Source organism: Eriocheir sinensis, chromosome 26 (assembly GCF_024679095.1).
Source record: "Eriocheir sinensis breed Jianghai 21 chromosome 26, ASM2467909v1, whole genome shotgun sequence".
NCBI lineage: Eukaryota > Metazoa > Arthropoda > Malacostraca > Decapoda > Varunidae > Eriocheir > Eriocheir sinensis.
In genome coordinates this window covers 811,315-832,601 of record NC_066534.1, presented here as the reverse complement: position 1 = coordinate 832,601, position 21,287 = coordinate 811,315, and the positions used below count along the sequence as shown (strand labels likewise).

The 21,287-nt window shown below is 45.7% G+C and overlaps 3 protein-coding genes across 5 annotated transcripts in view; 2 read left to right on the top strand and 1 right to left on the bottom strand.

Moving 5' to 3' along the window:
- Positions 1-16,467, top strand: part of LOC127003669 (putative zinc finger protein 833) — a 25,441-nt gene extending 8,974 nt beyond the window's left edge. Inside the window, exon 2 of the transcript XR_007757265.1 lies at positions 16,077-16,467. The gene's annotated coding sequence lies outside the window, so the exon portion shown is untranslated. The remainder of the gene's footprint in view (positions 1-16,076) is intronic.
- LOC127003672 (EKC/KEOPS complex subunit TPRKB-like) lies at positions 1,460-9,975 on the bottom strand. 3 transcript variants are annotated; one of them, XM_050870595.1, is made up of 6 exons: positions 9,611-9,975; positions 9,265-9,359; positions 8,192-8,446; positions 7,021-7,143; positions 5,189-5,314; positions 1,460-2,342 (listed from the first exon to the last, which is right to left on the bottom strand). In XM_050870595.1, the coding sequence occupies exons 3-6, from the start codon at positions 8,330-8,332 to the stop codon at positions 2,196-2,198; spliced, it is 537 nt and encodes a 178-aa protein (XP_050726552.1). In that variant the 5' UTR covers positions 8,333-8,446; positions 9,265-9,359; positions 9,611-9,975; the 3' UTR covers positions 1,460-2,195. The 3 variants fall into 3 exon arrangements, with proteins under 3 accessions (XP_050726552.1, XP_050726550.1, XP_050726551.1); XM_050870593.1 differs by lacking the exon at positions 9,265-9,359; XM_050870594.1 differs by lacking the exon at positions 9,265-9,359 and having other exon boundaries at positions 9,665-9,975.
- Positions 9,489-21,287, top strand: LOC127003875 (putative Dol-P-Glc:Glc(2)Man(9)GlcNAc(2)-PP-Dol alpha-1,2-glucosyltransferase). The gene is made up of 6 exons (XM_050870980.1): positions 9,489-9,585; positions 10,801-11,012; positions 15,804-15,989; positions 17,221-17,383; positions 19,690-19,817; positions 20,453-21,287. Exons 1-6 carry the CDS (start codon positions 9,489-9,491, stop codon positions 21,185-21,187), a joined length of 1,521 nt encoding a protein of 506 aa, XP_050726937.1. The 3' UTR covers positions 21,188-21,287.

The window sequence follows — 21,287 nt, the reverse complement described above, 5'->3', positions numbered from 1 at the left end:
AGTTTTGGGCATTTCCAGGGGTAGTTTTATGACCCTGGTGGTAGTGTGACCCTTCCTCTGTACCATGAACCTAAGAAACATACATTTGACAAGGCTTTCGTAGGAGTTGTGGGCATTTCCAGGAGTAGTTTTATGACCCTGGTGGTAGTGTGACCCTTCTCCTGTACCGTGAACCTGAAGAAACACTCATTAGAACCCGATTGACCCCCTCTTTGACCTTTAGAAATAGCTGATGTGAGAAGCGAAAGTGACTTATAATACTGACCATACACTCCACCTGGTCTATATATACTTTTTTCCCATTTTCATTGACTTGAGTGAAAATCCATGTACAATTTTTTATTCCATTCGTGTATCTTATTCAAATCTTCCTGCAGTTGAGTACAATCATCATCTCATATCTCTACACAGTTTGGCTTCACCGGCAAACATACTCGTGTAACTCTGCTTATGTGTATTTACCTAGTTGTGAAATGCAGGAAAAGAGGCGTACTAGGCTCGTGCTGTCCCATCTCCATAACGCTTATTATCCAGTTTGGCTTTAATAAATTCATGAATCATTTTTGTACACACAGTCTCCTCGTCAAGTCTGTTCCATGTGTTTCTTGATGTCTCTCCTACAGTCGCTCTTCTTCAATTTCTTACCATTGCCTCTCGTCACACTTCTGTCACGTACCACTAGGTCTTCCCTGTCCAATTTGTGCTAGTCTGCGTATGTGAATAGGTTCCATGATTAACTGTTGTTTGATCTGTGACGGCAGGCTTTGAAGTGTAATTGTTTGCAATGAACCTTGCTGCCTTGGTGTTTATTTTTTTATTTTTTTATTTTTTTTCATTTTTATAGCAGAGGAGACAGTGCAAGGGCATAAAAAAACCCAATAATGTCCTCCTTTTCCTTCTTTTTTTCATCATTTTATATATATTTTCTTCTGTTATTATTATTATTATTATTATTTTTTTACAGCAGAGGAGACAGTGCAAGGGCATAAAAGAAAAGAAAACAATAATGAAAAAAAAAAAGCCCGCTACTTACTGCTCCTGAATATAGTGGCCAAAAAGAGAAATCAATTTTGAGTTCTAACCTATCTATGTTCGTGTGTGTATGGATCCCACTCGCTGTGTTTAGTCAGATTCTTCCTCAGGTGGGGGCTTCGTGGTGCAGTGGTTAGCACACTCGGCTCACAACCGAGAGAGCCCGGGTTCGATTCCCGGGCGGAGTGGAAAAATTTGGGTGGCTTTTCCGATACCCTACGCCCCTGTCCACCCAGCAGTGTACCAGGTATTAATCGGGGGTTGTGTCCCGTCTCCTGGGGTCTGTTCCCTTCTCCTATAATTCCTTCCCCTTCTGTCTCTCTCCGGCATATGACCACAGATGTTGCGCTCACTAAACAAAACTTTCTTTCCTCCTCAGGTTTCCAGGGTAGCTACAGGGTGTACAGGGTAAACGGAAACACTCAAAGTGGGCAACATGTTTATTAGGTCACTAGAAAACAAGAGGTCACAGTAAGAAATTGAGCAGGACGAGGTGCCTGAGGGATGGCAAGAAACAGGTCTCTCTATTTATAAATTGACCCAAGAATGACCTAAAGTCCAACCAAATTGTGGAGTCCATATGGGCGTAGGCTCCTGCGGGTCCATTTCTCCCCTCTGCTCTGCCACACAGTCCCAACACCTATTTTTTCCTATCATATGTTACCTTTACCTTACATATGAGAGGAAGAGATAGGTGTTGGGACTGTGTGGCAGAGCAGAGGGCAGGAAAGGACCCGCCAATGCCCAAACGGACTTGACAATTTGGTTTCACTCTAGAACCAACAGGGAATAGTTCAATTAATTATCAAATTCAACAATAGTTTAAATTTGTGTGTGCTAGATGCAACTCACAACTTATTCACCCTAAGGCTTCTTCCTGGTGGGGCCTGATGGTTGGCCCAGCCCGTTCTGGTGCAGGCGAGTGTTTATAGTGGCGCCATCTTGCCTTGGAGTCCAGGTTGATAGGTGGTCTTCTGGACAGCATGTGGGTAGTTTTAAGCCACTTGGCGGTGGCTGAAAAATCCCAGCTTGATGGCACCGGGCGGGGATTGAACTCACGTCCTCCTGAACGCGACGCCGTCACTGTCACGCTATCCATTCAGCCACCGCCTCCCCATGTGAATTCCATGTGGTCAGACCATGGCATAGGCACACACACTCCCTCACAAGCTCAGGAAGTCTCTGCAAGCCATGCGGGACACCACTGCCTCCAGAAGACTCCCTGTGACCAGTTCCTCCTCCGTAACCTTGTACAGCTCCCTCACCTGAGCCTCTTGAGTCAGGCCGCTCAGCTCAGAGAGGGCCGTTGTCTGGGAGAGAGAAGAAAACAAGAGAAAAGTCATGAAACAATAGGATTTTGATGTTCAGGCACATTTTTAACTAAAGTAACACATGCACGACTTAACCCAGTATAAGCAGCAATGGGCCAAATATGTGGCTTTACCGTGCAGCAGCGACGGGCCAAATTTGTGGCTTTACCGTGTAGCAGCGACGGGCCAAATTTGTGGCTTTACCGTGTAGCAGCAACGGGCCAAATTTGTGGCTTTACCGTGTAGCAGCAACGGGCCAAATATGTGGCTTTACCGTGTAGCAGCAACGGGCCAAATTTGTGGCTTTACCGTGCAGCAGCGACGGGCCAAATTTGTGGCTTTACCGTGTAGCAGCGACGGTCAAATTTGTGGCTTTACCGTAGCAGCGACGCCAAATTTGTGGCTTTACCGTGTAGCAGCAACAGGCCAAATTTGTGGCTTTACTGTATAGCAGCGACGGGCCAAATTTGTGGCTTTACCGTAGCAGCGACAGGCCAAATATGTGGCTTTACCGTAGCAGCGACAGGCCAAATTTGTGGCTTTACCGTGTAGCAGCGATGGGCCAAATTTGTGGCTTTACCGTAGCAGCGACGGCCAAATTTGTGGCTTACGTGTAGCAGCGACAGGCCAAATTTGTGGCTTTACCGTGTAGCAGCGACGGGCCAAATTTGTGGCTTAACAAGGTAGCAGCGACGTGCCAAATTTGTGGCTTTACCGTAGCAGCGACGGCCAAATTTGTGGCTTTACCGTGTAGCAGCGACAGGCCAAATTTGTGGCTTTACCGTAGCAGTAACATGACGGGCAAATTTGTGGCTTTACCTTTAGTAGCGACGGGCCAAATTTGTGGCTTTACCGTGTAGCAGTGACGGGCCAAATTTGTGGCTTTACCGTGTAGCAGCGACGGGCCAAATTTGTGGCTTTACCTTGTAGCTGCGACGGGCCAAATTTGTGGCTTTACCGTGTAGCAGTGACGGGCCAAATTTGTGGCTTTACCGTGTAGCAGCGACGGGCCAAATTTGTGGCTTTACTGTGTAGCAGTGACGGCCAAATTTGTGGCTTTACCATGTAGCAGCGACGGGGCAAATTTGTGGCTTTACCGTGTAGCAGCGACGGGCCAAATTTGTGGCTTTACCCTGTAGCAGCGACAGGCCAAATTTGTGGCTTTACTGTGTATCATCGACGTGAAAAATTTGTGGCTTTAACGTGTAGCAGTGACGGGCCAAATTTGTGGCTTTACCTTGTAGCAGCGACGGGCCAAATTTGTGGCTTTACCGTGTAGCAGCGACGAATAAATTTGTGGCTTTACCGTGTAGCAGCGACGGCCAAATTTGTGGCTTTACCATGTAGCGACGCCAAATTGTGGCTTTACCATGTAGCAGCGACGGGGCAAATTTGTGGCTTTACCGTGTAGCAGAGAAGGGCCAAATTTGTGGCTTTACCATGTAGCAGCGACGGGCCAAATTTGTGGCTTTACCGTAGCGAAAGGGCCAAATTTGTGGCTTTACCTTGTAGCTGCGACGGGCCAAATTTGTGGCTTTACCGTGTAGCAGTGACGGGCCAAATTTGTGGCTTTACCGTGTAGCAGCGATGGGACAAATTTGTGGCTTTACCGTGTAGCAGTGACGGGTCAAATCTGTGGCTTTACCGTGTAGCAGTGATGGGCCAAATTTGTGGCTTTACCGTGTAGCAGCGACGGGCCAAATTTGTGGCTTTACCGTGTAGCAGCGATGGGCCAAATTTGTGGCTTTACCGTGTGGCAGTGACAGGCCAAATTTGTGGCTTTACCATGTAGCAGCGATGGGGCAAATTTGTGGCTTTACCACGTAGCAGCGACGGGCCAAATTTGTGCCATGATATAAACCCCCCCAAAAAGATGATGCATAATCTGATCACAAATGCTTTGATATATAATATGGAATGGTTTGTGTGAGGGGTGATTTTTTCTCATTTTGCTCGCTCGGAGGGACCATTAAGAAACATGATCCCTGCTGCTACCACCACCACCGGGTTAATGGGATGATAGGTTCGACATATGCGAGCTTTTTGCAGAACGTAACCCTCGCATGTGACGAATACCTGGTGTACTTTACCCGATGATAAAAATACGTCTTAATTATATCCCAAGGCTGAACAACACTGTGGAAGGCATGAATTTTACCCCCAACATTTGCACATGACGTCACATTCTAGTTTTCTTCCTATTATAAGCATGTAGTAATGGATCTTTATGTGTTTTTAATAGGAGGTAAACATTGTGGTTTTCTTCCTATTATAAGCATGTAGTAATGGATCTGTATGTGTTTTTAATAGGAGGTAAACATTGTGGTTTTCTTCCTATTATAAGCATGTAGTAATGGATCTGTATGTGTTTTTAATAGGAGGTAAACATTGTGGTTTTCTTCCTATTATAGGCATGTAGTAATGGATCTGTATGTGTTTTTTATAATAGGTAAAACAGTGACAAGTTGTTCATCCTGCATCAGTACCTCACACACTCCTGGGGGCTTCGTGGTGCAGTGGTTAGCACACTCGGCTCACAACCGAGAGAGCCCAGGTTCAATTCCCGGGTGGAGTGGAAAAATTTGGGCGGCTTTTCCGATACCCTACGCCCCTGTCCACCCAGCAGTGTACCAGGTATTAATCGGGGGTTGTGTCCTGTCTCCTGGGGTCTGTTGCCTTCTCCTATAATTCCTTCCCCTTGTGTCTCTCTCCGGCATATGACCACAGATGTTGCGCCCACTAAACAAAACTTTCCAACCTCACACAGTAGCTCCATATTCAGTGGCTGGAAATACACAAAAAATGCTTCTTGAAGGCTTCTTTGCCGAGACATCCGAGGTACTAACCTTTCCCTTGACTTGTCCGGTGATCTTCTCCACTCTGGCGTCCACCTCTCCCTCACTCCCCAGCACCACCGCCAGTGTCTCCGTGTCCGCTTCCCCGAGCCCAAAGGTCTTGAGGGCATTGCCGACCTGTCATGGGAGAAGAAGGACACACACCTTCAGTCTTGCAACTCTCTCAGTGGTGCATCATTCTACTACATTAGAAGATAGTAATGCTGCCCATTATATAGAGGAATAAGAAGCATGATTGGGAAACAGACAAAAGTTGAATATACATAATATATTCTTATGATAATTAAGTTTTTTTATTTATTTATTTTTTACGTGTACGCCTATAGCGCTGGTAGGCTTGCTTGAGGGGCCTGGATGGTATTTGGCCCCAGCCCGTCATGGCGCAGGCAAGTGTTTATGGTGGCGCCATCTTCTCTTGGCTCATGCTGCCCCCCGGAACTCCTTCTTGATTCACTTGGACGGTTTCCTCTAGAGTCCGGGTTGATGGGTGGTCTTCAGGACAGCATGTGGGTAGTTTTAAGCCACTCGGCGGTGACTGAAAAATCCCAGGTGGTAGCGTGGGGATTCGAACCCGCGTCGTCCATCACCATGTGAATGTGGGCCCAGCACGCTACCACTCAGCCACTGCCTACCCTGCTTAGGTCTCATGGTACACTATTCTGACGCGGCACCTGCGCAAAACAAGATTTTACAGGCGACTTATTTTTTTTCAAAGTGTTCAAATAAAGTTTTTTTTTCAAAATTGTTTCATTATCTCCTAATACCTTATAAAATAATGTTTGAATTGTAGGATGCAAAAAACTAGACTCCTCCAGGTAGTTTAGTTCCAGGGATATGGCCTTTAAAATGTTTGTCACGATTATGACTAAAGATACCAATACCACAAAAATTTTTTATGATACCTGAGCAAGGTTAATTAAGTAGATTTAGGAGGTTTTGTTTTGAGTAGTGGCAGTATCGTAACCAATGAGGCCAAACATTTGTTCAAAGACTACTGTTATGCGTTTATTTTGGGGAGGCGGTGGCTGAATGAATAGCGTGACGGCGCAGCGTTCAGGAGGACGCGAGTTCAATCCCCGCCCGGTGCCACTAAGCTGGGATTTTTCAGCCGCCGCCGAGTGGCTTAAAACTACCCACATGCTGTCCAGAAGACCACCTATCAACCCGGACTCTAGATTCTAGGATTAAAGATGAGCTCCGGGAGGGCAGCATGAGCCAATGCAAGATGGCGCCACTATAAACACTCGCCTGCGCCAGAACGGGCTGGGCCGACCATCAGGCCCCACCGGGAAGAAGCCTTGGGCCGACCATCAGGATCCACCGGGAAGAAGCCTTGGGCCGACCATCAGGCCCCACCGGGAAGAAGCCTTGGGCCGACCATCAGGCCCCACTGGGAAGAAGCCTTGGGCCGACCATCAGGATCCACCGGGAAAAAGCCTTGGGCCGACCATCAGGATCCACCGGGAAGAAGCCTTGGGCTGACCATCAGGATCCACCAGGAAGAAGCCTTGGGCCGACCATCAGGATCCACCGGGAAGAAGCCTTGGGCCGACCATCAGGATCCACCGGGAAGAAGCCTTGGGCCGACCATCAGGATCCACCAGGAAGAAGCCTTGGGCCGACCATCAGGATCCACCGGGAAGAAGCCTTGGGCCGACCATCAGGATCCACCGGGAAGAAGCCTTGGGCCGACCATCAGGATCCACCAGGAAGAAGCCTTGGGCCGACCATCAGGATCCACCGGGAAGAAGCCTACCAGCGCAATAGGCCACGACGTAAAAAAAAAAAAAAAAAAACAAAAGTTAGCAAATATGAGTGCTTACATTTTTTTTGGTGGAGAGGTTGAATATGACCTCCGAGTAGAGAGATCGTGTGGTCATCTTGTTGGCCGCCTGCGCCCGCACCGCCCGGTTGGCCGCCACCACCAGCTGGAAAGGCTCCACCACCTGCAAAACATCACCGCCACACTGGCCGTCACTAGTGGGCAACTGTACAATGTCAAACTGTTCACAGGAAAAGTTTGATTTAACCCAGTAGCAGTGACGGGCCAAATTTGTGCCATGATATAAACCCCCCAAAACAGATGATACATAGACTGATCACAAATGCTTCGATATATATTATGAAATGGTTTGTGTGAGGGGTGATTTTTTCTCATTTTTCTCACTTGGGGGGACCATTAACCCTTTCATTGCTAAACACTGGCAGCGAGCGTTAGGCGTATTTGCTGGTGGTGCTAAACGCTCGCTGCGAGCTCCAGCCGCACTCAAATCTCCTGCGTATGAGAGTGTTCCAACACTAATTCTCACAACACAGCATTGCCAATTGAGTGTGTTCTTCACTAAATTTGGTGTAAAATCATATCAGCCCAGCGTGGCGAATCTACGGATGAGTAACTGGTGGATGTTCTTGCCCAATATAGCGGCATTTTTGCATAGCTTCACCTATCACCTGACTGATTCTTTGACCAAATAGTTGTAAATATTGCAGTTGGCAATGCTTCCTTGCCAGAATCTCGAGGAGAGATGTCCGCAGTTCCCTCAATATGGCTGATCATCACACACGCACCGACGTTAAGTGTTAACATTCAACACTCCCTGAACGTGCATGTACATTCACAAGAGAGGCATACATAACTGACTCCTATAGATCTGGACCTCCTCTTTCCAATGGTGTTTTTGTTTTTTAGCTGTGATGAGTAGTTTTTGAGATACAGAGGTTAAAAGAGACCCCCCACTGGGCTGCCTGACTGCGCCAGAGGGGATAGTCGTGTCCGCACCACGCGCAAGGAAAGGGTTAAGAAACATGATCCCCGCTGCTACCACCACCACCGGGTTAATGATAACAAGGTATTATTACAATTATATGTGTTATGTATGAAAATTATGAAAAGAGTGAGCAACTGTTGTGTTCAGCACTAACAAGATATACATACAATAATGATCTTAATATTTTAGCTGTATGATTGCTAAGTAATGTTGTTGAGGCACCCACCATCTGGGGCTTGACGAGGCTGGCCTCCACCTGGCCACTCAGGATCAACTTGCGCACCTCGGCAGCATTTGTCACATCTGTGAACAGCAGCAGGCGGCAGACAGTGTGACCCTCATCCTCCAGGACCACAGAGAAAGCCATGCTGCCTCACACTGCTGGTTTTCTTTATCTTTTCTGTGCCTCTTCTGTTCTTACTGTGGCTGTTCTGGAGAAGGCAGGGGCAGGAGGCTGCAGGTTCTAGCTTGCCAGTGGCTCCTTAAAAGAACTCAAATGTTAGTCAAAATGAAGAGAAAATGAGAGAAATTAAGCAGTGGTGGGTTAACCCTTTCACTACGACCAGGCCAAAACAGTGCCCCGCGCCGTATCCGAGATCGCCGCGTGCACTAAATTTCAAGTTTTCAGCCATAAACTCAACATAATCATCATGTATTATATATGAAAACATGTAGAATTAAATGGTGCACATGAAGAAACATAAATTAATTGATAATTTTGAAATGTAAGCATGAATATAGAGATAAATAACACGTATATTGGCTAAAGCGAGCCAGGACGCAGTATGTGCGTCCTCGGATATGGTACGGGGCACACAAGGATGCAGTATACGCGTCCTCGTGTTGAAGGGGTTAAACTGCAAGAAACGTAGCATGACTCAGTCCTCTTCACAGAAGCAAGTCTGTGTGGTTTTGTGGGGAAAATCTGATTGTGTTTTATCCATAGCAGTGGTTCTCAAACTATTTACTATGAGGGCACACTAACAAACAACTAATAGTTTTGCGGCACACCTGCAATTTACAATAGTTTCATTACATTATGTACATCAATTAAAACCTCACCCAAATTTTCACGGCACACCACGGAGATAATTGCATCACACACTTTGAGAATCAGTCACCTATAGCCTGGTTATACCATCATGTTTATGAGACTCTTCTTTATAAGATAAAATGGTTAATATCAATATGATTCAATATTTTCTTCAAATACTATCAGTTATATGTAAAAGTGGTATTACCGTATATACATTTCAGACCCATTATGTATTTCACTTAAACTCGTCACTATTTGTTTACTTTTTGTTTTGCTGAGTTGTGACAAGAATATTTAGGCCCTTTTAGGGTCTACGATCACTGCTGCATTGGATGGTGTTTTTCCAGTCCGAAGGGACCTGCATTGATGAAAGAGATTTTCTGAACAGTAGCAACAGAGGGTAACTAATAGAAGGGGGACATCTTTTATAATTGAGCCAAAATATTCTCTATTTGAAAAATATCAAAACTATAGACACTGAAAGGTCATGGTGGGCTGGCCCGGCCCTGGCACAGCGGCTGTCTGTGCCCCAACGCCTGGGGGGCCGGGGCTGTGCGGGGACACGCCGCTCCGATGGTTCAAAGGTGTGGGCAAACACCAGAATAATACCGTGCTGGGGTGTGGCGAGGAGTCCTTGGGGTGTGGTGTGTCTGCCAGTAGTACCTTGCCTTGCTCTAAACGGAAGGGTCCTTGTTGGCGATGCACGCCCAGCTTGTGACAGGCCCGGTGTGGCGGACTCATGGAGGTAGAATTGGTGGAGTCGACACGGCCCGCTAATCCCATTCATTGAGGTGAAGCCTTCCCTGGGCGAGCCCATTAAGAGGGAGCCTGACCTGACAACACCTTACACCTGGCCGCAAAAATGACAGCTCGGGCGTATTCACTTAATTGGGCTGATGTCGACTCCATAAATTCTACCTCCATGGGAGGACTGAAAGGTCCCCCTGGGCCCCCCCCTACGCCGACCCGTGTTTACATGCGCTACTCGGCTCACTCCAAAATACTGGAAAAATCGGCCAGATTGTCGTACTCTGCCTCTTATGTTTGCCGATGTCCGACCCCAAAACTGACTCCTCGACCCAATAACTGCCTTCATATATGGTTATCGTTAAAATGGTTAGTTATTGGTGTTTTTTTGGCAATAGCTATGGCTTAGAAACTGTTATATACGAGGCTCTGAGTACGATAATCTGGTAACGTTGGGCCCGAAACACAAATGGCCGCGACAATAATATTCATGACCCAGCAGCCTCTCTTGCACCGTAATGCAATAAAAAAATTCTTCGTGGGAATTTCGGATCATTTGAAATACCTGGCGCTAAATCAGTTCTAGGAAAGGTGTTTGTAAGCTAAAAATTTCAGGTCCCTGCGCCATAATATAATGTGCCGGGCCTCGCTGCGCCGCTCAGCCAACACTAGATTGTCGTACTCTGCCTCTTATGTTTGACGATTTTGGACCCCAAAACTGCCTCCTCGACCCCAATAACTGCCTTTATTAAAATGGTTAATTATTGGTGTTTTATGGCAATAGATATGGCTCAGAAACCGGTAAATACGAGGCTCTGAGTACGATAATCTGGCACCGATGCGCTTAGCCCGCCATGGATTCTGCGAGAAATACCTCCTCGCGGAAATATGTCCCTCTGGTGTCCACTACGCATATGCGCTTAAAGAAACAGAAGGAAAACATTAATTTGCCTTTTATTTTGTTGTAGTTCGTCCACTTGTGATGTTTGCGATGACTCAGAAACCAGTAAATATGAGGCTCTGAGTACGATAATCTGGTACCGTTGTGTGAGGTATTTCTCCCCGGTGCGAGATACTTCCTACAACAACAACAATGGGTGGCGCGCCGCGGCCCGCCTACGTGTTCCCGCTGGTGCTGGGCTCCTTCACGGCGGTGTCCTACGTGTTCCTGGTGGCGGTGTACACGGTGCAGCCCACGCCCTTCATCGACGAGATATACCACGTGCCGCAGGCCCAGAAGTACTGCGCCGGGAGGTTCAATGAGGTGGGCGGCTGATCCTCCTCATAATCCTTCTTCTTTTGACCTGTAACGCGTTGTGTCACTTCTTAGGTCCTCCTCCGCTCCATAGAACTACATCCATAAATATTTAATGTGTTGGATATGGAGCCTCTGAAGTAGGCTATCTATGGTATTATTCTGGTGTTTGCCAATACTCGCCCCTCACAACCAAACTTGGCTAGGGGGCCATTGAGACTGCGGGGAATGCATCGGTACACATGAAATGCGTCGCAAATACATCGTGTTTGAGTTATGGGGGGTTGAAAAGTAGGTAATAATTCAGGAGATGTGGGCTCTCGAATTTCCAGGCACAAACTATTTTTTTCTAGGTAAAATGTGGTGCTTTTTCAAGTGGAGATAGTCTTTTTTTCCGGAAACTATTAGGAAAGGGGCTATTTCAATTTTCTTGATCAAGTCACAATCCTAATATTTCGAAAAACAATCTCCACATGAAAAAAACACCACAAATTACCCAGAAAAAAATAGTTTGTGCCTAACCTAACCTAACCTATCCTAACCTAACCTAACCTATCCTAACCTAACCTATCCTAACCTAACCTAACCTAACCTAACCTATCCTAACCTAACCTATCCTAACCTAACCTAACCTAACCTATCCTAACCTAACCTATCCTAACCTAACCTAACCTAACCTAACCTAACCTATCCTAACCTAACCTAACCTAACCTATCCTAACCTAACCTAACCTAACCTAACTTACGTACTGCTTAACGGCAAACCAGCCCGAGGCCGTGGCACTGCTTCTGCGACAATCAGTCATGCGCGGTATGTGATAAAGGGAGGGTGTATGTCTCTCGGGGTCCAGGAATAATTTTTTTTTTATGTATTTATTTTTTATATTTTTTATGGTTTCCGGAAGTGAACAGGGTCTACACTATATACTGATACAGAAATAATGCAGAAAACGTGAGTATTAACGGCGGTAGAGAGAGCCCATACCTCCTGAATATTATCCGAAAAGTACCCTAGACATAGGGAAATTCCTTACAATTACTTAGATGTAGGGAAATTTCATACATTCCAGGATTTTTTTACCACGTATGGAAACCACACAATTTCACTCACTCTCCATACCAAAGGGGGATCGAGGGGGGCCCCTGTCTCAGTATTAAAATAATAATGAAGCATCTTAATGGTAAGCAAAGAAAAATTGGGTAAAGATTCATTTTAGGACCGTGCCAGTATCTCATTACCTACCTTATGAAACATCAGTATCTCTTCATATATCTTTTCTACAAACCTTCAACAGTCGTGGAAATGCTTTCAAAATCCAATTCAAGGACTTTTTGTTTACTCTTGAAAATAAGGGATAATGTTTACGAAAGCGTCGCCTCCTCTGGCAGCGACGGTGCAGCCGCCACAGCCACAAAATAGCTCGCAGAGGGCTTAGTGTTGGGGAGCAAATTTAAACTACTCCAACTGAACTTTATGACCTACTAACAGGGGGCTGCGCCCCCCTTGACCCCCCATCTAACCAGGAGGGGCTGTGTCTCCCCCACATTTATATGTGACTTATTTCAGCGAGGAGGTATTTCTTGCGGCCGCCGCCAGAGGAGGCGACACTTTCGTAAACATTATCCCCTATTTTCAAGAGTAAACAAAAAAGTCCTTGAATTGGATTTTGAAAGCATTTCCATGACTGTTGAAGGTTTGTAGAAAAGATATATGAAGAGATACTGATGTTTCATAAGGTAGGTAATGAACATACTGGCATCACGCCTGATGGCTGCCGCAACCAAATAAACTGTTTATTATAATTATTATTATTATTATTATAACTCCCGTCATAAGAATCTTTCAACTGTCATATATGACTATGTATTTGCTTAGTGGTAGCACGTACGAATGCATGAAGCAGGTTCGGTAGCACGTACGCACGCGTGAGTGGGGTTGGAAAGCATAACTGGCGCCACAATAACAAGTGTTAATAGCACAAAAACTGTGCTAGATCAGCGTCATGACCCTCCAACACGCCCCAACACTTTATATTGTGCAGCTAAAATGTCTAAAATGGAAAATGCTGATAGTGGGGAAGGCGACAAGTGTTGGCTGGAAAATCTTCACCTGAAACTCGTGTTCAAGCCCATTTATTATATATATATATATATATATATATATATATATATATATATATATATATATATATATATATATATATATATATATATATATATATATATATATATATATATATATACAGTAAAACCCGATTATCCGAAATGGAAGGGGAAGCCTCTTCGGATAAGCGATTTTCGGATAATCCGGATTTATAGCCGCCATTTTGATCGCCGCCAGCTTCTGCTGTATGGTAAGGACGACTTTCTTCCTTTTCCTGGTTTCTTTCGGCATGGTGATGTAGAAAGAAGTGAGGTCGAAGCACAGGTAGAATGCGTCGACTGCCCAGTGTGAAGTGTGTGACGCGACTGCCGCCGACTGATGTAAACAATGAAACCAAACAAACACGCCACGCTAAACAAAGTAGTACGCTTAAAACATGTGATGTAAATGTTTTATTGTATGTTTGTCTGTGTGTCTCCTTGTCTGGACCAGTGTATGTTGATACTTGTGGCGTTGCAGATCTGAATTGTGAATGTTGCAGAGTGCGATTGTGAATGGTTGTGCAAGCTTGCAAGTGTGACCTTGATGCATCGTGCAGGTGGAGACACAGTATGATGACTCATATTATCGCGCCTCATTATGTTGGAAGGGAATGTGGCATGGAGTGGAGAGGGAGTCGTGTTTGTGTCGTTGTCTTGAGAGTACGGTGTGAGAGTAGTCGTGCAGTAGTTTGTTCGTTCGCCGCACCTACGTCCTTGCTGGGGCGAAAGCGGACGTGGTGTTGTTGAGAGTTTGTTTAATGTTTTTGTCTAATACATTGATCTATTAGTTACAAGCTATTTCGGCAATACGTATTAGAAAGCATATTCATTTTAACTGTTCTTATCAATTTTAAATGTGTTAATATAGTACATATGTACTTACTTTTATTTATTTTTGATGTTTTATAACGTTGTAGTATAGAAAAAATTTAATTGCATTATCAGATCAATTTCGATAATCCGGTTTTCGGATAATCCGCTGGATAATCGGGTTTACTGTATATATATATATATATATATATATATATATATATATATATATATATATATATATATGAGGCGCCGCTCGCGAAAAGGGCCTAACCCTCAAAAATGCCGATTCGGAGTTAGAGGTGGCAACGTGTCGTCCAGATGTACGAAAATCTTGTGGTAAGGTCGGGCAAAGGAAATTCAACCATCCTAGGGGTGGTACGAAGGTTGAAAGTGGCGCGTTTTGGGTGCGGCACCAAGTACAGACCAACTCGAGGAACCCCGCGAAAACGTCTTATCCCGCACTGGTGCCGGGCCCAATGAAAACGGAGCATTCTGGCGCGGCCCACCGCTCAGCCAATCAGAGCGCGCGTGGCCTGTTGTGGCAGGACACGTGTAGCTCAGTGCTGTCTCGGGACCTTTAAAGGAGCTACACACGCACGATTTACTCCGCATTTTTTGCTGTGTTTTCGCTTTATTTTCCCGGATTATTCTTTTCATCATGAGTTCCAGTGATGAAATTGATAACCCTGCTGCTGTTGATAGCAGTGGAAGTGTCAAGAATGACACAGCAACAAAATTTATTTTACGAAACACTTCTTGCACCATACACTCCTTAAAATGACATAAAAACAGTGACCTTCCTGGGCAAAAAAAAACATCCTGGGAGAAGGATAAAATTAAAAAATCTTAGAGCTCTTCCAGAGCTTTAATTTGATACCTAATAGTAGTACATTGCAACATTTTAATCGGTAGTAATCATAAATTAACTTTAACCGCTAATTACTCAAAACTATGTCCGCGAGGGTTAGGCCCTTTTCGCGAGCGGCGCCTCATATTTCAAATGCCTGCCCAAATTGGGGGTGCGTCTTATAATTTGTCTTAACCCTTACATTACGGCGATCATATATATAAGTGCGCTACCACACGCCCCACCCGTACGGGGATCATATATATAATGATCACACTCTACGCTCCCTACGTTTCAAATATACCGCCAGTTCTTGACTCAGAAGAATGGTGGAGGCATCTGGCATCCGTACACACTCATTCGTCTCAGCCTACCGAAGGCCACAGATCATTTTACACTCTTGTTGGGAATACATCTGTCATGTCTCGTGACGCGTCAAGCAGTTCCTCTGTCCGGGCGGAAGTACAGCACGGGAGAATCAAAGTGACAGTGACTCTGATGACTGCTGTGGTACTGACATTGAGAGAGAGAGAGAAAGAGAGAGAGAGAGAGAGAGAGAGAGAGTGGGGTGCTTCCACGCAACACGTCACGGCCATGAGAAAATGCGCAATGTTTTCGGCTGTCATAACTTTTTTAGTATTATTATGAGAGACGTTTTATTACACCACCATATATACTACATAAATATACAATTATTGCAAAGACACCATTTCCACCTCTTTTAAACGTCTAAATTTTCCCTGTGCACACCATCCAGAGAAATATATCACCACCCGTACTCTAAGGGTTAAAACTTTGCACACTCCTCGCCGATACTACATCCTCACTTAATCTGTTCCAAAACTCTATATTTCTTTGCGGGAAGCTATATTTCTTTATGTCTCTCAAGCATCTTCCCTTCCTCAGTTTTTTACTATGCCCTCTTGTGTTCCTGGTCAAATATGGTAAGTTCCTGTCGGGGCATGAAATGTGAATGCCGTTCTTCCTTCTTGCAGTGGGACCCCAAGATCACCACCTTGCCCGGGCTCTACCTGTTCTCCATCGGACTCAATGGCCCGGTGTCCTGGGTGTTGGGGCGGCAGCTGTGCGACGTATTCTCCCTGCGTGTCACCAACCTGGTCGCTGCTGCCTTCCTGCTCTCCTCCCTCAACAAGCTACTCACCTTCCTCCACAGTACAAAGGTTAACATCATCATTATAGCATTTTTATTATTATTATTATTATTACAGGTAACTCTGGATTTACGCGAGTATTGTGCCCTTGAAGAGGTGGCGTAAATCCAAAGCAATGTAGTAAATCCAACAAGAGGTAGGTTTGTACCTTTATTGCCTACTGTATCACTCTGACTCCTCTCCCTCTCGTGGTTCCTCCTCTGGCTGCCCTTCCCCTCGTGGTAGCACAGCAGCGAGGGTGTTGTTGTTGTTGTTGTTGTTGTTGAGTAGCGTGGGTACTGTATTGTTGTTCAAGTGGCGCACGGGAAGAACTGAGCTCAGCTGTGTGGCCGTGTGAGTCCAGTTGCGTGAGACATCTGGTGGACACTCCATAAAATATTGCGTATAAGTGAAAAAAAACGTGTAAATTAAACATTTGTTTGGATTTTGGACCACGCGTTATTTCAAAAACGCGTAAACCAAACTCGCGTAAATCAAGAGTTACCTGTACAAAAGTTAACCAGCATCTTCACTCTGTCCTCCCTCATGCTGGTAAGTTCTGGAACAGTCTCCCTTCATCTGTATCTCCTGCCTACGTCCTGAACTCTTTCAATCGAGTCTTCTACCTCTCAAATTCCGCCGCCATGTTGCCTCTCTTTCTATCTTCTATTGATATTTTCGAGCTGACTGCTCTTCTGAACTTGCTAACTGCATGCCTACCCCCCTCCCACGGCCCCGCTGCACACGACTTTCTACTCATGCTCATCCCTATACTGTCCAAACCCCTTATGCAAGAGTTAACCAGCATCTTCATTCTTTCATCCCTATACTGTCCAAACCCCTTATGCAAGAGTTAACCAGCATCTTCACTCTTTCATCCTTATACTGTCCAAACCCCTTATGCAAGAGTTAACCAGCATCTTCACTCTTTCATCCCTGTACTGTCCAAACCCCTTATGCAAGAGTCAACCAGCATCTTCACTCTTTCATCCCTCACGCTGGTAAACTCTGGAACAATCTTCCCTCATCTATATTTTCTCCTGCCTATGACTTGAACTCTTTCAAGAGGAGGGTATCAGGACACCTCTCCTTCTGAAACTGACCTCTCTTTTTGGACACTCCTTTGATTTCTATTCAGGAGCAGTAAGTAACGGGCTTTTTTTCTAATATTTTTCTTTACGCCCTTGACCTGTCTCCTTAGCTGTAAAAAAAATAAAAAATAAAAATAAATAAATAAAAAAAAACTCTTGCCATCACACAGGTGGATGGGTGGAAGCTGATCCTTGCTGGGGTGAACCTGTCGCTGCTGCCGGTTCTGTACTGGTTCACCTTCCTCTACTACACGGACACCTTGGCGACACTGGTGGTGCTGGTGATGATGCTGCTGCACCTCCACCGCGCACCCACGGCCGCCGCTGCCATGGGTGAGTGTTCCTGTTGCTCCGCTCCTCTTTCTCCGCACACTGATGCGGAGCTGATTTCACAGTCCAACACAGTTTCTTCGTAACAGCCCGAACCAACTATAGAATCCCAAAATGGTGAGGTCTTCGATGCCATGCTAAATACACATTAAGACTTTTCCTGTATAGTTTCATCCAATTTGTGAACTTAAATATCAACACCAGACACTATACAACGAAATTTCGAACACTCTGGTATTAGTTTGGGAGCTTACTAACCCATCATGGGGAACTGTGGAACTGGCCCAATAACATCACAATAACGGGGTATTAGGACACCTCTCTCTCTGGACACACACTGACAATAACATTACAATAACAGGGTATTAGGACACCTCTCTCTTTGGCCACACACTGACAATAACATTACAATAACAGGGTATTAGGACACCTCTCTCTTTGGCCACACACTGACAATAACATCACAATAATGTCACAATAACAGGATATTAGGAGCCCAAGTTTGATTCCTGGGCGTAGTGGAAAAATTTGGGCAGCTTTTCCAATACCCTACGCCCCTGTCCACCCACCAGTGAATGGGTACCAGGTATTAATCGGGGGTTGTGTCCCGTCTCCTGGGGTCTGTTCCCTTCTCCTATAATTCCTTCCCTTTCTGTCTCTCTCTGGCATATGACCACAGATGTTGCGCCCACTTAACCAAACTTTCCAACTTTTTCCCTTCTCCGATAATTCCTTCCCCTCCTGTCTCTCTCCGGCATATGACCACAGCTGTTGCGCCCACTAAACCAAACTTTCCAACTTTTTCCCTTCTATAATTCCTTCCCTTCCTGTTTCTCTCCAGCATATGACCACAGATGTTGCGCCCACTAAACCAAACTTTCCAACTTTTTCCCTTCTATAATTCCTTCCCTTCCTGTTTCTCTCCGGCATATGACCACAGATGTTGCGCCCACTAAACCAAACTTTCCAACTTTTTCCCTTCTATAATTCCTTCCCCTCCTGTCTCTCTCCGGCATATGACCACAGCTGTTGCGCCCACTAAACCAAACTTTCCAACTTTTTCCCTTCTATAATTCCTTCCCTTCCTGTTTCTCTCCGGCATATGACCACAGATGTTGCGCCCACTAAACCAAACTTTCCAACTTTTTCCCTTCTTCTATAATTCCTTCCCCTTCTGTCTCTCTCCGGCATATGACCACAGATGTTGCGCCCACTTAAACAAACTTTCCAACTTTTTCCCTTCTCCTATAATTCCTTCCCCTCCTGTCTCTCTGCGGCATATGACCACAGATGTTGCGCCCACTAAACCAAACTTTCCAACTTTTTCCCTTCTTCTATAATTCCTTCCTCTCCTGTCTCTCTCCGGCATATGACCACAGATGTTGCGCCCACTTAAACAAACTTTCCAACTTTTTCCCTTCTCCTATAATTCCTTCCCCTTCTGTCTCTCTCCGGCATATGACCACAGATGTTGCGCCCACTTAAACAAACTTTCCAACTTTTTCCCTTCTCCTATAATTCCTTCCCCTCCTGTCTCTCTGCGGCATATGACCACAGATGTTGCGCCCACTTAAACAAACTTTCCAACTGTTCCCTTCTCCTATAATTCCTTCCCCTTCTGTCTCTCTGCGGCATATGACCACAGATGTTGCGCCCACTAAACAAAACTTTCCAACTTTTTCTCGATCTTCCCCCCATGTGTCTCCTTAATGCCATTCTCACAGGGTTATCTTCATCCTTAATCCCTTCACTACGGCCGGTCCCAAGCAGTGCCCCGCGCCGTATCTGGGATTGCTGCGCTCGCCAAATTTCAAATGTCGCTATTGAATATAACAAGTTTTCAGCCAAAACCTCAACATAATCATCATGTATTATATATGTAAACATGCAGAATTAAATGGTGCACGTAAAGAAATTCACTACGGCCGGGCCAAAACAAAGCCCTGCGCCGTATCCGGGATCGCTGCGTGCGCCAAATTTCAAATGTCGCTATTGAATATAACAAGTTTTCAGCCATAAACTCAACATAATCACCATGTATTATTTATGAAAACGTGCAGAATTAAATGGTGCACATAATTTTGAGATGCAAGCATAAATATAGAGATAAAATAACTCGTATATTTGCTAAAGCGAGCCAGGACGCAGTATGCACGTCCTCGGACATGGTACGGGGCACACAAGGACACAGTATACGCGTCCTTGTGTTGAGGGGGTTAACACATGACCACAGCTTTATCAACATCCCAGCACCCTATTCCCCAACTCCTGCACACCTACACCGCCAACCATGTCGTGCAATCTTGCAGGAGTTGTCGCCGTGATGATGCGTCAGACCAACATCATATGGGTGGGTTTCCTGTGCATCCTCCTGGCTGCGGACATTCTCGGCGCTCGTGTCCTCAAAGCTCCCATCAACACCCTCGCCGATGCCAAGGTAAGAATCCTAAGCCCCCTAGTTACCCCCTCCACCCCTACCCTGCCCCCTCAGGTCACATTAAGGGGAGAATCTGCTGTGAATTAATATAAAAACAAAATTGACAATACCGAACTTGACGGCTTATAAGACACACCTTTTTTTCCCCCAAAATGTCCCAGAAAGTCACCCTGTGTCTTATAAGGTCAAGGTTCAGGTTTTGTGTTACTGGTTGGTGAAGTTTTAGTGCTGAAGTGTCACTTGTGGTGGTAGCAGTAGGGATCATGTTTCTTAATGGTCCCTCCAAGCAAGAAAAATGATAAAAAAATCACCCTCACACAAACCATTTCATAATATATATCAAAGCATTTGTGATCAGTTTATGTATCATCTATTTTTGGGGGTTTATATCACGGCAAAAATTTGGTCCGTTGCTCGTACACGGTAAAGCTACAAATTTGGCCCGTCGCTGCTACACGGTAAAGCCACAAATTTGGCCCGTCGCTGCTACCGGGTTAAGATACTGATTTTTTTTCATTTTTCTCGCTTGGAGGGACCATTAAGAAACATGATCCCCGCTGCTACCACCACCAACGGGTTAGTAGTTTACATGGTAGTAATTTACCGACTAATGGTCTTTTATTCTCTCCCGACAGACACTGCTCAAACGGCTACGCAAAACTGCCACCAAGCCGTACCGCCTGGCAGAAATCCTGGCCGATGTGGTGGTTGAATGCTTCAGCTACGGGCTCGTGCTGGTCGGATTCGCCGTGTTTGTGGCGTACAACGGCGGCATCGTGGTCGGCGATCGCTCCGCACATCAACCCACAGTCCATCTCCCACAACTTGGCTATTTTTGTCTCTTTTTCCTGGTGTTCTCGCTGCCTCATGCCCCATACCACCTTAAGCCCTTTATCAGGCTGTGTCAGAGCCGGCCGGGGCTGTGCGCGGCGGCCCTGGTGGTGGGTGTGTTGACGGTGCACTCCAACACCCTAGTGCATCCGTACCTCCTGGCCGACAACAGACACCTCACCTTTTACCTGTGGAACCGGCTTTACGGACGCTACGCCGCTGCCCGATATCTCATGGTTCCTGTTTACATGTTCGGCGGGTTCATGGTTCACTCGTTCATACAGAGCCGAAGCCTAGTCTTCCGCCTCTTGTACCTGGCCTGCGTGGCGGCAACCATTGTCCCGCAGCGATTACTTGAGCCGCGATACTTCATAATTCCGTTCCTGGTTGCCCGGCTCCAGACAACATCACGGAACTGGTGGCAATTGTGGGCGGAAACCTTGTACTTCCTTCTCATTAACTGTCTCACCCTCTACCTCTTTGTGAGCAAGACATTCCTGTGGGAGGACAGCGCAGAGCTACAGAGGATAATATGGTGAGGCCCAGCTAGCGTCGCCAAATTGTCGTACAGGTGACTCTCGATTTATGCGTTTTTGAAATAACGCGGGGTCCAAAGTCCAAATAAATGTTTAATTTACA

Coding starts and splice junctions, on each gene's coding strand:
- LOC127003672 (XM_050870595.1), bottom strand. CDS start 8,332: ATGGCTTTCTCTGTGGTCCTGGAGGATGAGGGTCACACTGTCTGCCGC. Junction 7,144..8,191: donor GCCTCGTCAAGCCCCAGATG/GTGGGTGCCTCA, acceptor GATGTTTTGCAG/GTGGTGGAGCCTTTCCAGCT. Junction 5,315..7,020: donor ACCTCTCCACCAAAAAAAAT/GTAAGCACTCAT, acceptor CTCCCATGACAG/GTCGGCAATGCCCTCAAGAC.
- LOC127003875 (XM_050870980.1), top strand. CDS start 9,489: ATGGTGGGCTGGCCCGGCCCTGGCACAGCGGCTGTCTGTGCCCCAACG. Junction 9,586..10,800: donor GCCGCTCCGATGGTTCAAAG/GTGTGGGCAAAC, acceptor CCGTTGTGTGAG/GTATTTCTCCCCGGTGCGAG. Junction 15,990..17,220: donor CCTTCCTCCACAGTACAAAG/GTTAACATCATC, acceptor GCCATCACACAG/GTGGATGGGTGGAAGCTGAT.